The sequence below is a fragment of the Aricia agestis genome, chromosome 4 (genome assembly GCF_905147365.1).
Source record: "Aricia agestis chromosome 4, ilAriAges1.1, whole genome shotgun sequence".
NCBI lineage: Eukaryota > Metazoa > Arthropoda > Insecta > Lepidoptera > Lycaenidae > Aricia > Aricia agestis.
In genome coordinates this window covers 1,478,855-1,501,614 of record NC_056409.1, presented here as the reverse complement: position 1 = coordinate 1,501,614, position 22,760 = coordinate 1,478,855, and the positions used below count along the sequence as shown (strand labels likewise).

Here is a 22,760-nt window from a genome sequence, read left to right as displayed (position 1 = left end):
ATCTAACAAAGAAAGAATCTGTATAATTATGTTGTATTAAAATAAAGAAGTATTATAAATGCGAAAGTGTGTCTATCTGTCTGTCGGTATGTATGTTACCTCTTTACGGCAAAACCGCTGAACCGATTTTGCTGAAATTTGGTATAAAGACACTTTGAGTCATGTTATAGCGCTACTTGTTATACAGGATGTAACAAAGTTAAGTGGTAATACTTTAGGGTGTGTATAGGCTCCCTATATAGAGTTCGCTGTAAAAGTAGCAGCGCTGAAAGAGTAACTTTTTTTCACCTTTGTATGGAAAAATCAATGACGCGCGGACGCTTGCCCAATGCCCATACAAATCACAAAAAAAATTGCTTTTTTTGTGATTTGTATTTTCAGCGCTGCTACTTCACAGTGAACTCTATATAAGAAACACATACCTACACACCCTAAAGTATTATCACTTAGTTTTGTTACACCCTGTATACTATACGTATAAGCTGCCGACTGGTCACATGTACCCGACCAACATCTCAAATAATTCACACGCTCTCAACTCTAATCTCTCTTAATTATTTTATTACTTTAATTCGTTTTATATCTTACATCTTAAATGTCGTTTCTTTTAATTAGAATTACTTTATACGTTAGGATTGCTAATGTTTTTTTGTAAGCCAACCTTTGCTTATTATTTCTTTGCATCTCGAAATTAGTTTTGTCTTTTGGATGCTGATGATAGAAATGTAATAAAATGTAAATATTCCATCCATATAAAATACAGTTAAAATGACGTGCCTATGATTTATACATCTAAAATTTAGTCCTGGGCGCGGTGGTGTCGGTTGTAATTAGTTAATTACTAACTTAAGTTCCACCCACCAAGATATGAGAGTCATTAAGAAATAGAATATGATGTTCTTGGAATACACACACATATGGGCACTATAAAATTATAACAGCATAGCTTATTATTTGCCTTGGTTTCTATTAAATAATTCACCAAATTAGGTGTGGGAGCATTTATTAAGGAAAGAGGGGCACATCGTACCCACCACTGTACCACTTTAGACAACTTTTTGGAATGCTCAACTTTTTAAGACGTTTTATTTGTTAAATTATAGGTGTGTAACAGCTTGGGTACGGTCCATAGACTATCCGATCTTTCTTAAGACAACCTACCTTCACAACACTTTGACAGCGTACCTATTTTAAAGCATCTGCAATAAATACAATGGCTCGTGTAGCAGGGTCATTAGTGACAGGTGAATCGGCAGTCAGTCAGGGTGTATGCGCCGTAATATATGGTTACGGGACTTTCTAATAAACTGTCAGCTTTGTACAAGCTGATACTGTACTTTGTGCTAAACGGACTTAAATTATGTGCGCCAGAAGAAGGGTACTTAGGCAACTGAACAGCGAAGTGAGAAATCAAAATGTATCACAGCGCCGGCCAGCGCCCTGGGTGGTCGTACATTGTACAACCCCCCTTAAAGACACTATAATATGTACTTGATTTGCATGCCGGATAGGCATGTGAAAAATTGGTCCTTCGCTGATCGCTTGCCGGTCGAGTCATTTTCTCCGCTAGATCGGGTCGGATTATAAAAGTACAGCAACAGTGTTCTTTTGAATAAACTTAGGCACGTTAATTTAACTTGTTTTATATGCAACCAGATACCGGAAAAAGGTTAAGAGATAAAAAGTTGTTTCGATATATAAGTAACAGTCGAAGTGTATGAAATCGTTAGTTTTTCTGAGATTACAATTTGCAAAGCGCAAGCATAGGTAGTGCATTTTTTGGTCTCGAATAAGCTATTGTTAAAATTAATGCTTACATTGATTGACAAAACATTATTTATTTATGATACCTTATGATTTGAACATAGCCTGTGCCTTGAAAAGATCAAGGCACAGGCTATGCAACCTCTCACTATCATAGTTAATTGAGAATATAGTATGTCTTGTCAGCTTAATGATACACGCTGAATCTCATTATATCTTGACATAGTATGGAGACCTAATAACTTAGCATACCTACTCTGCGGTCTTACTTTAAGAACTACCTTTATTAATAAACTTTTTAATGATATGGCTTGTTAAATTATAAATATTTATCCCCATTCAAAACTATCAAGATACTCTTAAAAAGTTGCAATCTCTCCTTACCTGCTTGTATTGAGAATAGTGAGTAAACACGTGAGCAAAAACAGAACCCTCTGAAATGAAATAAAATGAAATGAAATGCTAAATAGGTTAACAAAGTTAACACTTTCAGAATGTCTATTGTCTACATGAGGCCTACCACCGATTCGGGAACTACCCCGGCGAGAAGAACCGGTTATACTTAGTATGTAAAAATGTAGTACAATTTATAGTATAGAAGCGGCCTATGGTTTGTCAGCTTATTTTTCCCAAGGTGTGCTATCATTGAGAAAATTAGTTACCTTATAATAAACCTTAGCACACTCTTTCTGACTTAGTCCGGTAAAAACTAGCGGCATCAAACCTTGTCTATGGGGTGATAAATGTTAGTCATTAAGGGCATTTCCTTTAATTAGTAGGGCGGGACCCTCGTGGGAACGAAACGGAGTCCCTACTCCCTGCGTCAGTATAAACTGTCATTGTATACATTGTATCATGATATTATGACATACTATCTTAGTACTAAGTAGGTATATTACATTCACACTATATACGCATAAGTAAATATAATATAAAAATATCCAGATATTAAGTTATCAGTAGCTGTTAAGAATTTGACTACATTCATCAATATTTTTTATTTAAAATCTTTAATATATATCTTTAAACGAGCAATTCTTGTATAATATATGTATATAATATATAATTGGAATCTCGGAATCGGCCCCAACGATTTTCATGAAATTTAGTATATAGGGGGTTTCGGAGGCGATAAATCGATCTAGCTAGGAATCATTTTTAGAAAATGTCATTTTATTCGTGTTTAATCGAATACCGAGCAAAGCTTTATACGTGGGAGAGCCATGCTTCGGCACGAATGGGCCGGCTCGACCGGATAAATACCACGTTCTCACAGAAAACCGGCGTGAAACACGGAAGTTGCTTTCCATCAGGTGACCCGTTTGCTCGTTTGCCCCTATTTCATAAATAAATAAAAAAAGCTCGGTCAAATAGCTAGTTAATACTAAAAAGAAACATCTGTATCTTTTGATAGATAGCTTCAAAATATAGACATCGACACTACTGGACCGCTTTGAATAGGCAAAATAGGTAGAATATACTATACACGACAAAAGATATTGTAATCTTAAGTATATCCATTCAATGAACCATAGCTGCGTTTTTGTGCTTAAAAATACATACCAAATATTTTTAAAACTCGAAGCGTCTTTGGATTCAAAGGGCAGGTCTACAATTTCTTATCTATAAACGCTATTAAGGTAAGGTTAGACAGGGGTGGCCTAGTTCGGGGGTCACCTATACAAACACGGGGTGTCGTGGAGGTTGGGGATGGGGGTATAAAATGACTCGACACGCTAACCGCTTGTTAGGAGCTAAAAGGGTTTTTGTCGGCTGCACTGATTTAATGTCATATTCCGTTGAGTATTTCAGCTATATAGTATAAAGCCCAAGATTAATGAACAAAAAGAGATTTAGCTTTATATAAAGGCCGGCTTACATTGTTTCAATCCAGTGATCCAATCAGGCGCTGGATTGAATTACTGGATTGGAAAAATTTGCATTTTTTTAAGTAATATTGCTAACTAAAGGTGGATTGCACCAACTTACTTTAACTATAACTGGAATAAGTTATCATGTCATCCTAGGTTCTATTATTATTTATTACTTTAAACGTTATTTTTTTTAACAAGAAAATGGATTAAAATATAAATCGTAGCATGAAAAACGCTGTTATTAATAATTACAGTTTATCTAACATTGAATATAAATGGTATCACGAAGTTTTGTCACGCTATTGGTATCAAGGTTTGTCCTAGATATTTTTCAGAATTAATTGATACCTAGACCTACAGATAATGATCAAGATAGAAATAACTTTTAAAATAGATATTAATTATTAACAGTTAAAACCGTTCTATTTTAAGGATACAAAATATTTCACGTTCAATAAAAGCTAGTTTTTTTTGACGGGCAATTGGGCCACCATACACTCCTACCACTGCAGCTCCTGTGTCGCCAGGATAATCAACCATGAAAAGCCTTTGACAATAATAAATAATCTTAGGGGTGCCCGAGGGACAAGCTTAATCTGCCTTGGGAGTTGGGTCCCTCAACGAAATTTAATCAGAAGAAAGGAGGAGTAGGAGATATTCATTTTTTAAAGATACTTGCTTTTGCCCGCAACATCGCCCGCGTGGAATTCTGATAACGACATAATTTCAGGAAAAAGAAACTTTAAATAGGAAAATTAACTTTTTATACATCAAATATTATAATAATAATAAACACTTTATTGCTCACAATCATAAGAAATTACAAGCTCAAATTAAAACAATTATCCAAAATATGTGGGCAAAGGCGGTCTTATCGTTAAAAGTGATTTCTTCCAGACAACCTTTGTGTTAACTGGAGAACTTTAATGTAAGCGGAAGTATAGTTATTTCATTATTTGTATAAGAAGTAGGGACGAAATATATAAATACTAGCTGTTACCCGCGACTTCGTCCGCGTGGACTTCAGTTTATAGCGCGCGATGTCAACAAAATTGGTGTCAAAAGCTTTTATAAAAAAACCCTGGTACCCCTTAAATCAATACAGCTGTGCAGTGTGCACACAATAAGTATTTAATTTTTTTATATTAAACTTTATATTTTATGCCAAATTTTAAAGCTTATTCAGCCCTCCAATTACACAACTTTACCCATAAAATATTTATCATTGATAGATTTAAGGTTACGTCACTGCACAGATAAAGTACTGAGTTATTTAATACCGTAGAATAGATATAACAATCGAAAAAAATCGAAACTTAAATGTAAGATGATACCACGTCTTATAGAAAGACTTTTGAGCAAGCGTCAGCGCGATGTAGAAGACGCACGGCGCCATCTATTATGAATTGTTGGAACTAACTTAATTTGAACAAATTTACGCATTTTCACCCCCTTACAACCCATTTTTCCAGTAAAAAAGTAGCCTATGTCCTTTCTCAGGCTTTAGACTATCTGTATACAAAATTTCATTACAATCGGTTCGGAAGTTTTGGCGTTTGGCGTGAAAGCGAAACTGACAGACAGACAGACAGACAGACAGACAGAGATACTTTTGGCGTTTGGCGTGAAAGCGAGACTGACAGACAGACAGACAGACATATATACTTTCGCATTTATAATATTAGTATAGATTATGTGCACACTGCATAGCTGTTTTTGGGTATTTTGATTAATTAAGGGCCGCGCTACACCGGAATGGAGCTGCCATGCGAGGCGAGCACTTTCAGCGCTGCCATTCCGGTGTAGCGCGGCCCTAAGAGGGGTACCACCAGGGTTTTAAAAAGTTTTTAAATTTGACACAAATTTTGTTGACACCGCGCGCTATAAACTAAAGTCCACGCAGACGATGTCGCGGGCAACAGCTAGTTATGAATAAAAACAATATTATATAGTAAAGTAGGTATGATTAGTTCTGTTACAATAATAAAGTAAAAAATAAAACGCCATCTGTTTTCATATATTAGAATTAAAATGTTGATTGCATTGATATATTTTCTGGATGGAATATAGGCCAACACGGTACACTCGAACTCCTTTATTTTAGAGCGCCTTAATCTGTTGTCAACTGTTGTCACATATATTAGAAATGCAGTAGGAGTTCTATAAGATGAGATAGATTGATTATTATTATACCAAGTGATTATATTATTAAACATGATATTCTAACGTATTAAAAACTATAAACAAAAACATACTAACTAATAAGTATGATTAGTTCTATGTTACAATAAAGTAAAAAATAAAACGCCATCTGTTGAATCGTATTAGAACTAAAATGTTCATTCCATCGATATATTTCTGGATTTTTTATAATATTATACATAAAATATGTTTAAGATTTTTGAAATTTTATTTTAATACACATCCAAGACCCAGGAACATTGAAAACTTTTTGTTCCGCCTGTGGGACTCGAACCCAGGACCCCCGGGATGAGCGCTGGCCACGCGCAATGCGAATTCATTTTCATCGATATTTTCATGGAAATAAGATATTTTCCCACATCAAAATGTAGCCTATGTCCTTTCTCAGACTCTAGAATAACTGTATACAAAATTTCATTGCAATCGGTTCAGTAGTTTTGGCGTAAAAGCAAGACAGACAGACAGACAGACAGACAGACAGACAGACAGAGATACTTTCGCATTTATAATATTAGTATAGATTATTAAATAACATGTAAGTTACATAATTATTAAAACTATATAGATACATACACAATATGATAAATACTTAGATATATAAAAATATTATATTCCTACGAATATTAAATTAAGAAGTTACAATCTATACCTTATCTAAAAGATATTTGTGCAATTTAGATTTAAATATTCCAAAAAATATAGCCTATGTCTCTTAGGGACACCAGCTATCTAGGTGTTAGGTAATTTTTTTGCAATCGGACCAGTAGCTTTAGAGATTACCTCCTAAAAACAAAAAAAAAACTAACTTTACCTCTTTATTATTTATTTATTAACATTATGTATAAGTGTAGAAATGCTAGATAATAAAAATTACTCGAAGTCGCAATTTCTGAAGATCTTTTATAAAATGACATAAATTAATTATTTATTAATTATTATATATGGCTGCTGTTAAGCATTAGTGTTTCATCCCACATAAAATCGGATTTTGAGTTAATAATGCAGTTTTGTTCTTTATAACATAAGGTTTACGACTGTGAAATCCATTTTTTTGAAAACCAACTGTATCATATTCTAGAGTACATAAATGGTTAATGCTTATTCCTGTAAGTGAGGTTTTATATATAGAATTTATGTACTATGTTTCTAAAATGATTTGCCCTTAAACCGCTGAACCGATTTTGATAAAATTTTGTATGCAGATACTTTGAATCAATTAAAATGACATTAGATACTTTTTGTCCCGTAAAATGTACGGTTCCCGCGCAGTCAACAAAAATGAATTTGGCTTATGATATCGATATTGAGTACTTGTAGATATTACGTAAGGTTTTGGAGAAGGATATCCATACTTCCATAAATGCTAATATTATAAATACGAAAGTGTGTCTGTCTGTCTGTCCGTCTGTCTATCTGTATGTCTGTTACCTCTTCACGCTCAAACCGTTGAACCGATTTGGCTGAAATTTGGCATGGGGATACTTTGAGTCCCGGGAAAGGACATGAATACTTTTCATCCCAGAAAAATGCACGGTTCCCGCGCGATAAACAAGTTTTTACTTTTTTAGAATAATATTTTTTATCATGGAAAATGTTCGGTTTTCACGCAATAAACTTTATTAATTTGCGTTTAAGCTGCTGAACCGATTTTGATTAAATTTAGATAATGTAGAAATAATTAGTTTATCACGTGCAGAGTTGGGCAAAAAGTAATTAGTAATTTCAATCAGATTACAAATTAATCAGATTGATGAAGTAATTGTGCATCTGAAATTACCCGTAAGTTAATTAGTTAATAATATGTATAAAATGTATTCTAATTTTAGTTTGCAATCAGATTAATAATTTAATTAGACTAACGAGTATTTCAATAATTATGCCGAATGTCCAATGCTGGTAATTATAATAAATAAAAAAACTCCCACACCGGTTTCGGTGGCGGTGGCCGGTTTCAATAAAACCAGGCCAGTTACGCAGGAGTAATATCATAGTGCCCAAGTGTGTGCGCAATACACAAGAGCATTCTGGGTTCAATGAAACCAGGCCAGCTACGCAGGAGTAATTTTATAGTGCCCAAGTGTGTGTGCAATACACAAGAGCACTCTGGTTTCAATGAAAACAGGCCAGTTAAGAAGGAGTAATTTTATAGTGCCCAAGTGTGTGCGCAATACACAAGAGCACTCTGGTTTCAATGAAAACTGGCCAGTTAAGAAGGAGTAATTTTATAGTGCCCAAGTGTGTGCGCAATACACAAGAGCACTCTGGTTTCAATGAAAACAGGCCAGTTATGTAGGAGTAATTTTATAGTGCCCAAGTGTGTGCGCAATACACAAGAGTACTCTGCGGGAAGCGCGGGAAGGGAAGAAGAAGCGGGAACTCTCTGTCCTTTCCCGAGACATAACGTATCTGCATACCAAATATCATCAAAATCCATTGTAGCGGTATAAGCAGAAATAATTTTATTTAACGCCTGGGAACCGTACATTTTTCCGAGATAAAAATGGTCCTATGGCCTTTTCCGGGACTCAAAGTATCTCCATACCAAGTTTCATCAAAATCTGTTCAGCAGCTTAGGCGCAAAATACGAAACTTTATAACGCGGTAACCGTACATTTTTCAAGACAATAATTATCTTATGTCCTTTCACGAGAGTCAAAGTATGTGCACACCAATTTTCATCAAAATCGGTTCAGCAAGTCAAGTTGAAATCCATGTAGCGGTATAAGCAGAAATCATTTTTATTGAATGCCTGGGAACAGTGCATTTTTTCGGAATAAAAAGGATCCTATGTCCTTTTCAAGGACTCAAAGTATCTCCATAGCAAATTTCGGAAAAATCGGTTCAGCGTTGTGGGCGTGACGAGGAAATTTTATACGAGTACAATAGGACATTAATGTTATATGTAAAAAGCCCTATAGCAATATAGCATTAACCATTTTTATACTTTTTCTCTTAAAACCGAATGTAAAATAAATTTCTTTTTTCATAATCATAGTCTACGCATTTCAACAAAAAAAATGATACCGCACAATAACATTTTTTTTGCTTAAAATAAACAGAGAATAAAGATTATCCAAAAAAAACTTAAAACGCCGATTACTCAAAACTAGTTCGATGTGGGATGACACACCAATGCTTAACAGCATCCAATTATAATTAATTTGTTCCTTAACAACGATGTCCAAAAAAGTTGTTTTTATTATTCGTAGGTTAAATTAATTAAAACTGCTCTAGTAACATAATTTTGCTTAACATTAATTACGTACCGTTCACAAAATTGGCGCATAATGTCTCTAATTACTGCAGTAAATGCTCATTATTGGTCCATAAATGCGATAAAGATCCTAAATTAAGGTCGTCTTAATTAAAAACTTAAGCACTAGCTTTCGAATGAAACCTACTGTCAACCTGAGAAGTTGCATCAATCATTCAACAATGGCCCGCAAAAGATGAAGAAGGTTACGACTTATAACTGATAACAGTGATGATGAGGATGATTAATGCCAAAACGATGATAGTTCTTTAGGAGGAACAAAATGAAGCCGTTAGCGCTCTTATACAGCGATTTCCCCAACCCAACCTAATATAACGATTAAGTCAAATTGCAGTCGTAATCCTAATCTATATTTGATGTCTCAGTGATTAATCTTGTTAATGACTTTTATCCTGCTTTTTTATGGCCATCTTTATCTGGATAATTTATGGCTCATGCCGTTTGTTTTGGCAAGACATGTCCAATCTATTTATGGTTAAAAAAATTCTGTTTTTAAGTCAATGCTGTTATTTTGTAAATATTTTACACTTTCCTATTTTTTCTCATCATTGGTACTTACCTACTAAGGTACTAAATGGTTTTTATTTTCTCAATGTTTCCTCTATCTCAGAGCCCTTGTTGTTGCTACACCATCAGCAATTGACCCTTTTTTTTATATTTTGTGTAACTATCTTTTTCGTTACTAGGTAAGTATATTTTGGTATTGTTTCTGTGTTTTATTTTCTTGGTATCGTAATTTCTTTTTCCTGCGTTAGTTTTCACATTTCTCCCCTGTTCAAAGCTCAGTTCCAATAGCACCTTGCTGACGGGACTGACCTTGAACAGGGGAGAACTCGGTCATAATGCCAATCTGTTTTTTTGCAATCATAATGCCAATCGCTGCCTGACACTTACTAACGCCTCCGTGGTCTAGTGGTTAGAGCGTGGCTCTCGACTCCGGAGGTTGTGGGTTTGAATCCCGCGTTGGAAACATATTATTTCCAAGTTTGGTTAGAACAATGCAGGCTGATCACTTGATTGTCTGACAAGTAAGATGATCCATGCGTCGGATGGGCATGTAAAAAGTCGGTCCTCCGCCTGATCTGTCGTGTCGTGTCGGTCTTCCGTCCCACGGGTTATGAGAGTGAAAGGAATAGAGAGTGCTCTTCTATACTGCGCACACACTTGGGCACTATAAAACTACAACAGCACTATAAAACACTATAAAACTATAACAGGCCTGGTTTCAATGAAACTGGCCACCGTCACCGAAACCGGTGTGGGGAGTATTATTATGACACTTAGTCCTGAGTGCTTCTTCGCTATCGTTATCAACGATGTGTTAAGTCAATTTCCATATATTTTTGAAAATATATGGGATTTGGTCTAACGCATTGCAATCGCGTTGACACTCTCTCACACTCTCGATATTTTGATAAAGCACTCAGGTCTAAGGCCACTCTGTCCCCTGCTGTGACCCTTACTCCAAGTGTGACCTGATCTATCGCATGACGTACGATCGTTAGCCAGGGCGCTGATACTGGGCACGCGATCAGATTGTCGAGGAATTGTTTTAGTTCGTGTTTCAATTATTACAAACTTTTATAATTGACTATTACCTGGAATAGGTGTTGTGTGTGTATTTGGTGCAACTTCATGGTGTGAATTTGCACCAAATTGTGCTATATAATTTACGAACATATTTTTTTCATTACGAACTTTTTATAAAACAACGTACTTTTACTGTTACATTTTGGTATTCATCATGATTGTGATCACTATGGTCATCATTATCGGGTCACTGTTTAATCATTGAAGCAACTTGTCAGGTTGATGGAGTAGGTTTCATTCGAAAGCTAGTCCTTAGAATTTAATTAAGTACTTAGACCTCAATTTAGGATATTTATCGCATTCAAGGGCCAATAAGGAACGCATACTGCAGTAATTAGAGACGTTATGCACCAACTAACTCTAAGGTATAATATGTTTACTGCCAGCGTTGCCAGAAGTCCCGATTTTGGCGGGACGTCCCGATTTTTTCGTCAAAATTAAATGTCCCGCACGGGACAGGCTCAGTCCCGCTTTTCGGGGAAAGCCCGAACGTACGTGCAGCGTGCTGAGAAAGACACGTACTGCGTAATGAAGATAAGAGTGTGGGAGGTAGAGGGGTGGATTTTCTTTGGCTACTATTGCTATCTATTGTCCCGTAATTTGGCTCTATTGCTATCTATTGTCCCGTTATTTTTATCATTTTATTTGCGTTAAATAACGTTATTTCACGCAAATAAAATGATAAAAATAAAAAAAAAAACTTTCGATTTTATGCCTTTTTTTACTTTGTCCCGCTTTTGACTGGCGAATCCCGTTTTTTGACTCAAAAAGTTCCAAAGTCCCGACTTGGCACAAAAAAAATCTGGCAACGCTGTTTACTGCACAGTGTATATACCTACTCTTTATTAACTTAGATTCACATTCGGTTTGAAATGGGGTAAAAGACAGATCTGCTCTCTTTTTATGAAACATTTTGAAATATTATATTCCAAATTTCGTATGAAATTATAAAACGATAATCATCTAAGTGAGACCACAAATTAGGTTTTCAGAACAAACATGTAAATAACACTAATAAACCACAAAGTACCCCTCAAACTACTGAAAACGTTGATTATTCATGAATCAACCATTAATCTAAACATCATTAGTATTAAAATAACAATTTTAATACCATTAAAATCTGACACGAACCTGGCTGGCCAAACATACTTAGCAGCGTGTAAAAATAAACGTCACTATGGCAACGGAGACCAAACAAACCGAAACCATTGAAATGTGTACTCTAATTCATGGGAATTAGGTAGCTTTTACCATAATTGAGTTTTATGTAAAAAATGGAAGTTATTCAAATACGTGAAAATGGTCATTAGTGGGATTAAAAATTTTTGTTTAGAAAATGCTGCGTCACGAGCGTTTTATTCGTTTCTATGTAAACGATTGTTTCAGACAAAGAGAGTGGAAATATTATAATAGGGTTTCTATTTTTTTTTTAATGAAATAAGGCGGCAAACGAGCAAACGGGTCACCTGATGGAAAGCAAATTCCATCGGCCATGGACACTCGCAGCATCAGAAGAGCTGCAGGCGCGTTGCCGGCCTTTAAGAAGGAAATAGGGTAATAGGGGAGGCTAGGGATGGGATGGGAAGGGAATAGGGGAGGGTAGGGAAGGGAACAGGGTAGGGGATTGGGCCTCCGGTAAACTCACTCACTCGGCGAAAAACAGCGCAAGCGCTGTTTCACGCCGGTTTTCTGTGAGAACGTGGTATTTCTCCGGTCGAGCCGGCCCATTCTTCTATTTCTTGTCTTATATGAAGTTAAATCTAAATTAGTTACGAATTTATATTATGTAACTTAAATTATTTTTATTAAGTAATTTGTATTTTTTTCTTTGCAGATTTGATGAGCGATGACACATCCAGCCACGAATGAAGTAAGTTCATTTGTTTTATTAATGTCAACCGAATGCTGGACACACACGAAACAGCTTACGCTAACCACGTCAATATCACCTTTTAAATTCTTTGACCGATTCGGTTAAATAAAGAAAAAAGTCTTAAAATGCAATCTCAAAAATAATTGAAAGATTTCTCATCATTCGACGGTTTAACATTAAAAACAATTTCAAGGTAGTTATACAGAATTATGTCATTAGTGATTTGCGTAAAGACCGTCAAATGAGAACGGTAAAGTAATGACACGCGAATTGGCGGGAAACGGTGAGGACCACTTGCGGTTTCGTCCGTCACCGACCGCACAAGTCGAAAACGATTTCGGGTTATGAAGCTGACGAAGATGGCCGATATTTGGTTTTTAATATTAATTTTATGCTATTTAGGTTTTAGATCAAAATCGAAATAATTTTGATTTCGACAAAATCAATCCCACCAAAAACGTTTCTTGTAAAATGTTGCCGAGATGACCATAAATCATAATATATTAAGGTTTACCCTGTGAAAAAAATTTAAAGCTCATGTAGAGCCAAGCTTCTGAATTTACACGGCCTAATTCTACTGACCCTTACTCAAACAAATTCTACATGCTTACCAGTAAAATGTGTACGGCTTCGCCGTTTCGCTACCGTCGCGGAGTTGATGCAAATATTTCGTTTTTAGGGTACCGTACCCAAAGAGTAAAAACGGGACCGTATTACTGAGACTTCGATGTCTGTCTGTCTGTCTCCAGGCTGTAACTCAAGAATGGTAATAGCTAGAGAGTTGAAATTTTCACAGATTATGTATTTCTGTTGCCGCTATAACATCAAATATTATTATTTTTTAACAAAAAATTAAAACCGACTTCCAAGGTAAAAACAAAAGTAATATTCTTAAAAATAATCTAAAAAGAATCAAATAATTCTTATTCCTTATTATAGTGCCGTCTTCAGACTTCGCCTAAACCTCAACTATTTCTGTACTCAATCTTCGTCCTTTTGAAGTCGCTACCAGCCTGGAAAAGTTCTGAGATCCTTCACATAGAACTTACGCTAAGGTATTAGCTGGTACCGACTTCAAAAGCAGCAAGCAGTCGATTACGGCTGCAAAAAGCCTACCCAGGAAAGACTCGGTCAGCAAAATAATTCCCAGGTCGATTCACAGACTCCAACACTGACATCGACGACGCGGACGCAGTCATTATCCAAAGGGATGCATATTGCATAGTGCACACTGCACAGAATATTGTCTTCCTCCCGCACGCGCACCCCCGCTTGGTGACGCCCACTATCGTTATATTTTAATTTCGCCAATTTCAAAACTAAACGTCCGATTTTAATCATTTACAGACCAAATGTTATCTACATAAACTGTACTTAGTGATGGAATAATTTATTTTCATAAGGATTAATAGCATAAGTAAAATAAACGCATTTAAATGTAGTCCAAAAAAATCAAGATTTTTAAATAAAAAAATGGTTATTGTGCCTCACTCGACATAGATAAGTATAGTGTGTTGTGGACTTTTTTGTAGATATTTATAAGATCTACAATCACTTAGAACATTTTATGGTTCTATCTTTTATAGTTTCGGCAGCGTACGCAAAATAAGTAACTTTTCTGGTTGATTTTACACCTGGCGTCCGAAAAACCCAAATATCTTACGAAACACAATTTTTTTCAAGATAAAATTTAGCCTAGATTCAACAGAAATATTGTAGAATTCGTTGGCTTTTGCTTGGAGTAGTATAAATAAAGCCAAAATCCTCGAACTTGTATCTATAAGGATTCAAAAGTTCTGTTGGGTACCTTCGGAACCAGGGTACATCCTGGTGCAAAATCTTACTTTTTGGTAGTATATGCCTGAAACACTTCAGAAAAAATTGAAATCACTATATGATTCCATATAAATTTTGAGGAGTTCCCTCGATTACCCATGGATCTCATCATCAGGTCACTTTTATGAACATGGTACCAAATTCGAATCAAACCCTATACGACACAAAAATAATTTTGTAAATCGGACCACAAACGGCTGAGTGATCGTTGAACATAGATAAAAAAAAACATACAGCCGAACGTATTACCTCCTCCTTTTTGGAAGTCGGTCAAAAAACAAAATACCATACAAAAAACGTGATTTTTCAAACATTTTTTGCTCGGTATCAATGATGACAACATGTAGGCACTTGAAATTTTCACAAAAGACTTAATTATATGTGTACTTTAATAAATAATATTAATATTAAAATAAAATAATAACCGGGCTCCCATGCAAAAAACACAATAATTGGCCTATTTTTGCTCTATAACGGTACGGAACCCTTCGTGCGCGAGTCCGACTCGCACTTGGCCGATTGTTGATCTGAAGTTTGTAACGAAACAGCCGAGCCATACATATTTACTGATATGTAGAATTTGTTAAAGTTAGGGTAAGTAGAATTAGGCCATGTAGATTCAGAAGCTTGGCTCTACATGAGATCTCATATCTTTTTCACAGGGTAAACCTTATGTGGTCGTCTCGGCAACATTTTACAAGAAATGTTTTTGGTGGGATTTCAGTTCTTTTTGTAAGTTGGTTTTTGTAAGTACTTATTTCAAGGTTTTTAATTATTGTCTACAGTCCCTTGTAAACTCTTATATCCTAATTCATGAAATTGGTCAAAGTATAATATAAACCTCCCCCCATTTTAGGGGATGGGGGGCGTTACAAGTTTATGAATTTTTTGTCGGTTGTATACTAAACTGAGATTACATACCAAATTTCAGCTTTAAGAAATATTAAAAAAAACTCTTAGATTCTTAATATAAAATTGTTAAACGTAGAGATATGATGATAATAAATCGAGTCATCTTAGATTCTCGTGGTTATTAAATAATAGATAACTTTGGCCGTTTAAAAAGTATTAAAAAAACAAACTAAAGTACTTATTATAACTACATAAATATTATTATGAAACGTTGCCGATTACCGAAAATGAAGATTGAAGATAAGATTTGGCTGCGTTTGGTCTTGGCACTGGGAGAATTCACAGGAGTAAGCGTTTAGCCCGTGAATTTCCTGATGCCTTAGCCGAATGTGGTCAGTCGTCGAACAAGAAGAAAAGAAGAGAAGCTGAAGAATCAAATTTAACCTTATTTTTGGTGCAAAAAATTACAAAATTAGAAAAAAATCGGCCAAGTGCAAGTCGGACTCGTGCACGAAGGGTTCCGTACCGTTATGAAGCGAAAGTTGGCAAAGAAATGTGTTTTTTGTATGGGAGCCCCTCTTAAGTACTTATTTTATTTTTAATTATTAAAGTACAAATATAATTAAGAATATTGTGAGTATTTCAAGCCTCCCTTAAATATTTATTTTATTTTGTTTTTAGTATTGATTGTTATAGCGGCAACAGATATACACGATCTGTGAAAATATCGGAAGTCTAGCTAGACTTCACTATAGCGGTTTTTGAGATACAGCCTAGAGATAGACGGACAGACTGACAGACATTCTCAGTAATAGGGTCCCGTTTTTACCCTTTGGGTACGGAACCCTAAAAATATAAACATACGGAGACTCACTAACAGCGTAGCTTATTATGTGTATCGGAGAATATTCAAAGTTCAAAAGTTACAAACTCGAGTTTCGTTGTGTAAAATACGTTAAAAAAATTTCTTCTTAATTATTTAACTGATATATTTTTAAAATACTTTACATAAGATGACTATTGTAGAAAAGGGCATGCCCATTAATGTTATTCTGTCCATTATTTTGTGGAAAGAATTCCATTATTTTGTTTGTGGTGGCTGCTATACATTCAGTTGTAATTAGAAACTTTTTCTCGTCCACTGCTCTATTTTCGAACAGTGTCTAGTTTTAGCAAGTCATCGACAGAGTAGCGACTTAGCGAGTACGCAGTGAAAAACGTTTTCGAGATCACGACACTTTTTACATCGCCTGCGAACGCGAACGTTATGAACAACGGGATTTTTAACACCACCGTGTTTTACATAGCAAATGACGTTAAATAATTAACTTTTTTATTCGTAATATTTTGAATTGTTGTATCAGATACATCTGGGTAATCGAAGTGATTGAAACTAAGAGCCTGTCCACACGCGCGTTGCGTTATCGTTGCGTCGATGCAGCGCTGCCTTTGCGTTGTTTTACATACAAATACTTAAGTAATACACCTATTTATTATTCGTAGGTAATAACCAAGGTGTGTCTTTTGTCACAAGTCACTACTCAACAGTTATGGCGTTTGTAAAATATAGTAAAAAATATGAATTTAACTAGTTAAGTACGTAAATTAAAAACTACAGTCTACAAGTAATAATCATTCATATTCATAACTACCAAAACAACGTGTCTTGCCTTTTGCCTGAGTTTACCTGTGCATTCAATTGCCTAATTTATGCAGATTATACTGATATAATAAATATAAAAGTATGTATGTCTGTTTGTTGCCCCTTCGCGCTAAACCACTAAACCTTTTAGATAAAATTTGGTATCGATATCTTTAATCTATATCCCGGCCCAGGGCCCCGGAAAGAATATACATACCTAGGATACCTATCATCGCAGCCAAAGTCACATTTAACGAATGTCTGCATGAACAGAGTCGCAACAACTAGTGTACATATAAATTATACATAATATTTTTTTTTTATGTGAAGCTAGCTTATGTTTCGCCGGAAGTGTAGCGAAGTATCAATCTAACAGGATACCGCACACGGCACAATGCCACGATCTGATGTTGGGAGGTAACACACTACTTCCTGTTACATTGTTTTATCGCGGAATACATAATTCCCGACACGACCTCCAAGTGACAAGCGTAGCGATTTTTAAATCACGTCCAGACTCCAGAGTATTTTGCTGTGTAAATATTGTAAAACACAATTTCTAGACCTTATTATAATATTTTGGTAACAACTTATAGAGGAATTCGTATATCGCGAATGAACAGTATAAAAAATATCCCAGATGTCTTTTTACAGGATTCTAAATATCTCCATCCAAGTTTTCATTAAAAATTGTTGTAGCGTAATACTTCAAAAGCTGGACAAGATACCACAAACAAATAGATGAACACATTTTTGCGTTCATAATATTACTATGGACTACCAACAGTTAATAATATTTGCCAGCATTTTTACATATCAGATATTTGTGAAAACCTAACATAAAAAGCATGTCGTCAAAACAGCCTCGCTTATTTTATAGTAGATATTGGACGGAAATAATGTATTATTTTAAGTGTGTTGTTGTTGTTATTTTATTTTAATGTATTTATTATTTTATTTTACTCGCTAATCGCTCTCGCCCGTGTCTTGGCGCGCTCGTGACAGTTATGCATGTATATTGTTACTGATCGCGTCGAACAATCCGCGCGGTAATCCATACGTAATGAATCGTTTAACGACGCTTATGCTACCGTTACACGCGTTAGCTATGAACTAGTTGAGATGAGGTAAATATTATACCACAGTTTGATGGATTATGTTTTTTTATAATTTATAAGATGTGAATAAATTAAATACATATACATTTATATAGATACATTTATTTGTTACAGCTTTTGTTTACCTTTTACACAATATTATGTTATAATATGTATGTAGGTACTGTCAGAGAAGTTGATTCCTAGGCAGATGGGGGTCCTACGTGGTTTGGTCGCGTTACGTCAAACCCAGCTGACAGATCAAATTAACATTGACATAACCCGACCAAACAACGTAGGTCCGTCAGTTGACGGTAGTGCAGATAGTACAGTAGAGTAGGCAGTTGCCTAGGAATCAATTAGATGGTAGGTACATACTTAGTAACGGTATATTATTTCGGTAGTAAAAATATAAGTTGTCTACAATGATGCTATAAATTATAATCTAGATTTTATGTTTGTGTGTTGACTGTTGAAGCCAAGAATGACAGCGGGAAGCTTTACTTTTTGCATTTAGTAAATTTTATGCACGTATCTTATAAAATAATGGTTAAGTATAAAAAAAAGAAAATTCAACACAAAAGTGCAATGAAATTCCTCTTTTAGTTCAGTTTAGAGCGATCAATCTTATCAGATAATGTGCAGTCACATCATTGTCTCGCGTCTCCCATAAGACAGTGACAAAAACTCCCCAACGGTCACTGACCTGTGCGTGACACGTACTTATGAAAATGTATAGAGACATGATGCACATTCAACTAGAATATGATTGCCGAGGGCTATTAGAATCGTATTACCTGGGGGGTAAGCCAAGATCCTTTCTTTATCGCTTCTTTAGAGAATCGCTGATCAAAATGTATGGAATTGACATAAGACGTCGAATCGTCTTATGTCAACGTCATATTAACGAACGATTATGTCAACTCCATACATTTTGATCGGCGATTCTATATAACGAAGCGACAATGAAAAAGTTTTGACTAAATGGCCTGATGCATCGGATGGGCATGTAAAAATCGTCCTGCGCATTTCTCGCTGGTCGTGTCGATCAAGAGCCCCGAATGTTATAACGTATAAGAGGAAAAGAAGTGTACTGCGCACACACTTGAGCACTTAAATATTACTAAAAATAAGAACGGGCTGAATTTAAACTATGGATTACCGCAAAGTAACGCCTGATTCCATTAACTATTTAAAAAAAATACTTCTCCATAGCTGACCTAATTTTGAATGAAACTGGACACCGTCACCGAAACCTATCTTAAAAAGATTAACACGTTAGTCGTAACACGAAAGCTCAAAACTCGAAACATCCGTCGTGGGTGGGAAAAGTTGCACCAAAACTCGTTTATGGCGCGGGAATCGTACATTTTTTTGGGATAAAAAGTATCCTATCTCCTTTCCTAGGACTCAAAGTTTCAGCAAATTTCAGCAAAATCGGTTCAGCGGTTTGGGCGTGAAGAGGTAACAGACAGACAGACTGTCACACTTTCGCATTTATAATATTAGTTTGTGCACAGCAAAGTGTCTACACAAACTACTACTGCTTACTACCAACTAGCTACCAAGCGTTGAAACGAAGACATCAAAGTTTTTACTCCAAATACCACTGTCCCCGATCTATCGCCTATACGTACCACATTCTCGAGATTATCACGGCAAGATAACGAACCCCATAAGCAGCACTAACGAAGTTTATATAAAAACTAGTTCAATTTCTAACACTATTCAATTTAAATGAACACCATAAGCCAAGCGTTAGTGTCTTACTTTGTAGTTTGAACCTATGAAAGCAAGTCTTGTATCTAATGCTGGCTATACCTACACCATCCTTCCTATCGTGCAATCGGCATGACGCTACCGATTGGATCAGTTAGAACTGACCGTGTGTGGGTTTGCATGACTCATGCCAATCCACTCCCATTGGTTTCAAGAAGTATTCACCTAAATAATAATCAAGTAAACTTACTGTTAATATATTTATCTTTGTCTTGTTATTTATCTTTAGCTTGATTGTCATAATCGTGATAAATAATTATATTGAATTTTCCTAGATACAGCAGTAGCTGGTACTATTTACAGGAGAGGTATTTAAAAATACTTATTTAACGTTATGTAGAAGTAAAATAAATAGATTAGAATAAAATTTGTATAACTTTTGCATAAAAGATTTGGATAATATCAATGAATTTCGAACAATTCCAACCTTAATTCTACATAATTTGCGTGTCCAATTCAGGATGTATATTGTATAATACATAAAATATATAGAATTGGCAGTAAATCAACGAAGAATAGAATTGTATTCGTTTCGTTGTCAAACAAATCTATACAGAAAATTGTTTTCGCAACCGACCTGACATTTGGCTCTATTAATTTAATAAAAATGCCAAATATCGAAATATCATAATTTGACGAACAATAAAAAATGAAATTATATTGAGCAACAGAAATGATTTAATGCTGTTCCTTCATTGATTTGTGCCGAAACCGTCGATCGTTTCTCGGTAAAAAATTAATAAGTTAACGATTGGCCCGTGCCAAATAACACGTCGCGTTTCTTCGGAACAAAATTTTAAATTAATAAAGATTGCGAACGATTGAGACGCCGGGCTTAAGTGGTTTTGATTTCAATTGTGTGGATCTTTTATGCGCTTTACAAGGGGACTTTATAAAGAAAATAATAATGTGAAAAAGCCGCGAACCGCTTCGAGAAAAGTATGCTACGGCCGTGCCTTTGCTAAAAAGCTTGGCTGGAGCACTGCCGTGCTCCCAGATTAATATGATTCAATACCTATGACATACTCTTTTTATTATATTAGTTATTACTCTTTTTCAATAATTATTTCTGAACCAATCCAAAACTAACCGTTTGTAGATGTTTTTTCTTACCATTACTAACTACCTACTAGCTGTACGTACTATGTTGTACGTATTTACTTTAATTTTGACAAGATAATTACATGAAAAAACACTATGCAATATAAAATTGAATGAAACACACCATAATTTTAGCAAATTGAGTGAATAATCAGATGATGTTTCTCGTTTCAACGGCAATCGGTTGAAATTGGATGATGGGGCAAAAAGTTGATGTTTTAGTCCGCGCGGACGATTTAGGTGGTTAAAACTATTATAACATAGACCGTATCTTTTGCTCATCTCGATCAACCAACTCACTGCATAAGTGGTTTGCGAACCTTTCTATTCTTAGTTTAGTATTTAAGCCTAAAACCTAATCAAAATCGTTTCGGGGGAGACTGCTGTTTAGAACAAAGACGTTTTTAAAAATGTAAATTAAGTAGGTACTTTGGTATTTATTTTATGTCCCAGAGCTTAGAAGTATAGAGGTTTAGGACAGATCTTGCTAGTTTGCCGAAATTTACTTACCTTTCATAATGAATAGAATTTCCGCTTCTCTTCCGCTCATCTTTATTCTACCTGGAAATACGCTGCATATTTTTTATTAGTACGGAGATGATCCTGTACGTGTAAAAAAGACTTAAGTTTGAGTTTAAAGCAACGAAATCAACGAAAAAAAACTCGACCCCAGCCTACTGGCACTACTGGCTTTCGGTGCATCGTGGCAGTAACCAAAAGTGATAATTTTAGATTTTAACATTTTTTATTTTATTTTCATTCTATGACTTTTTTACTTTTATTTTTATCTTATATTATGTTATTTTATGGGTCTATTGCCCGAATTAAACGATTATTATATTATATTAAAACCATTTGTACGTCATGATGCGCGACCGTGTGTAGTGTGCAATTTGGTGCGTCCTTGCGTGCGGGCGGCGGGAGAGGCGGCGCTGGCGAGCGGCGCGGGCGCTCCTGTAATTACACCCCGAGCAAAGGCTACCGATAATTTGCAGCGTCTAGTGATGAAAAAATATTCTATCGATTAAAAACTAATCTGAAAACGATTAAATCAAAACGATTAGTCCGAACCTATTTGTGGTTTAATAATTTATTTGTATTTTGTGTTTTATTTGTATTTATGTAATATTTTTGCCATGATGATGTCTGCAGTACAAAGTGATGAAGAGATAAGTCGTTATAGTCATAGTAATTGAAAACAAAATTAGTGATACTTAGTATAATAACGTCACAGAAATCATTAAAATTACCTGTTAATATATAGAATATAAAGGAATAAAATAAATTGTAGCTAAACAGCTACAATTTATTTTATTCCTAAAACTAGTCATAAAGAAAATAACGTTGGAAAACGACTTTGCAAGAATGGATGGTTCCTTTGAAATGCATTTATTATGAGCTCGGAACAAAGGCATCTGTTGCTGCTAATAATAATCGATGGCAGCTTGGGTTATTCCGTCATTGATTTTTATACTTATAAAAATAGTACGGTACGCATGAGCTATTTTATAGTGCCCAAGTGTGTGCGCAATATACAAGAGCACTTTGGTTTCAATGAAACCAGGCCAGTTAAGCAGGAGTAATTTTATAGTGCCCAAGTGTATGCGCAATACACAAGAGCACTCTGGTTTTAGCGAAACCAGGCCAGTTACTTAGGAGTAATTCTATTGTGCCTAAGTGTGTGCGCAATACACAAGAGCACGTTACGCAGGAGTAATTTTATAGTGCCCAAGTGTGTGCGCAATACACAAGAGCACTCTGGTTTTAATTAAACCAGGCCAGTTAAGCAGCAGTAATTTTATAGTGCCCAAGTGTGTGCGCAATACACAAGAGCACTATTCTTTACTCTCATAACCCAATGGAGCGCTGACGA

At 35.4% G+C, this 22,760-nt stretch overlaps 1 protein-coding gene and 1 long non-coding RNA gene across 3 annotated transcripts in view; one reads left to right on the top strand and one right to left on the bottom strand.

The window, feature by feature from the left end:
* LOC121725820 (ras association domain-containing protein 10) overlaps window positions 1-22,760 on the top strand; it is a 118,384-nt gene that overhangs the window by 86,456 nt on the left and 9,168 nt on the right. For both annotated transcript variants that reach the window (XM_042112927.1, XM_042112928.1), the window contains one exon: window positions 12,542-12,577. In XM_042112927.1, the coding sequence (XP_041968861.1) occupies window positions 12,554-12,577 (24 nt within the window). In that variant the 5' untranslated portion in view covers window positions 12,542-12,553. The remainder of the gene's footprint in view (window positions 1-12,541; window positions 12,578-22,760) is intronic.
* Window positions 2,365-10,705, bottom strand: LOC121725822. The gene is made up of 3 exons (XR_006035442.1): window positions 10,694-10,705; window positions 3,746-3,758; window positions 2,365-2,447 (listed from the first exon to the last, which is right to left on the bottom strand). It is a non-coding gene; the product is annotated as an uncharacterized LOC121725822 (long non-coding RNA).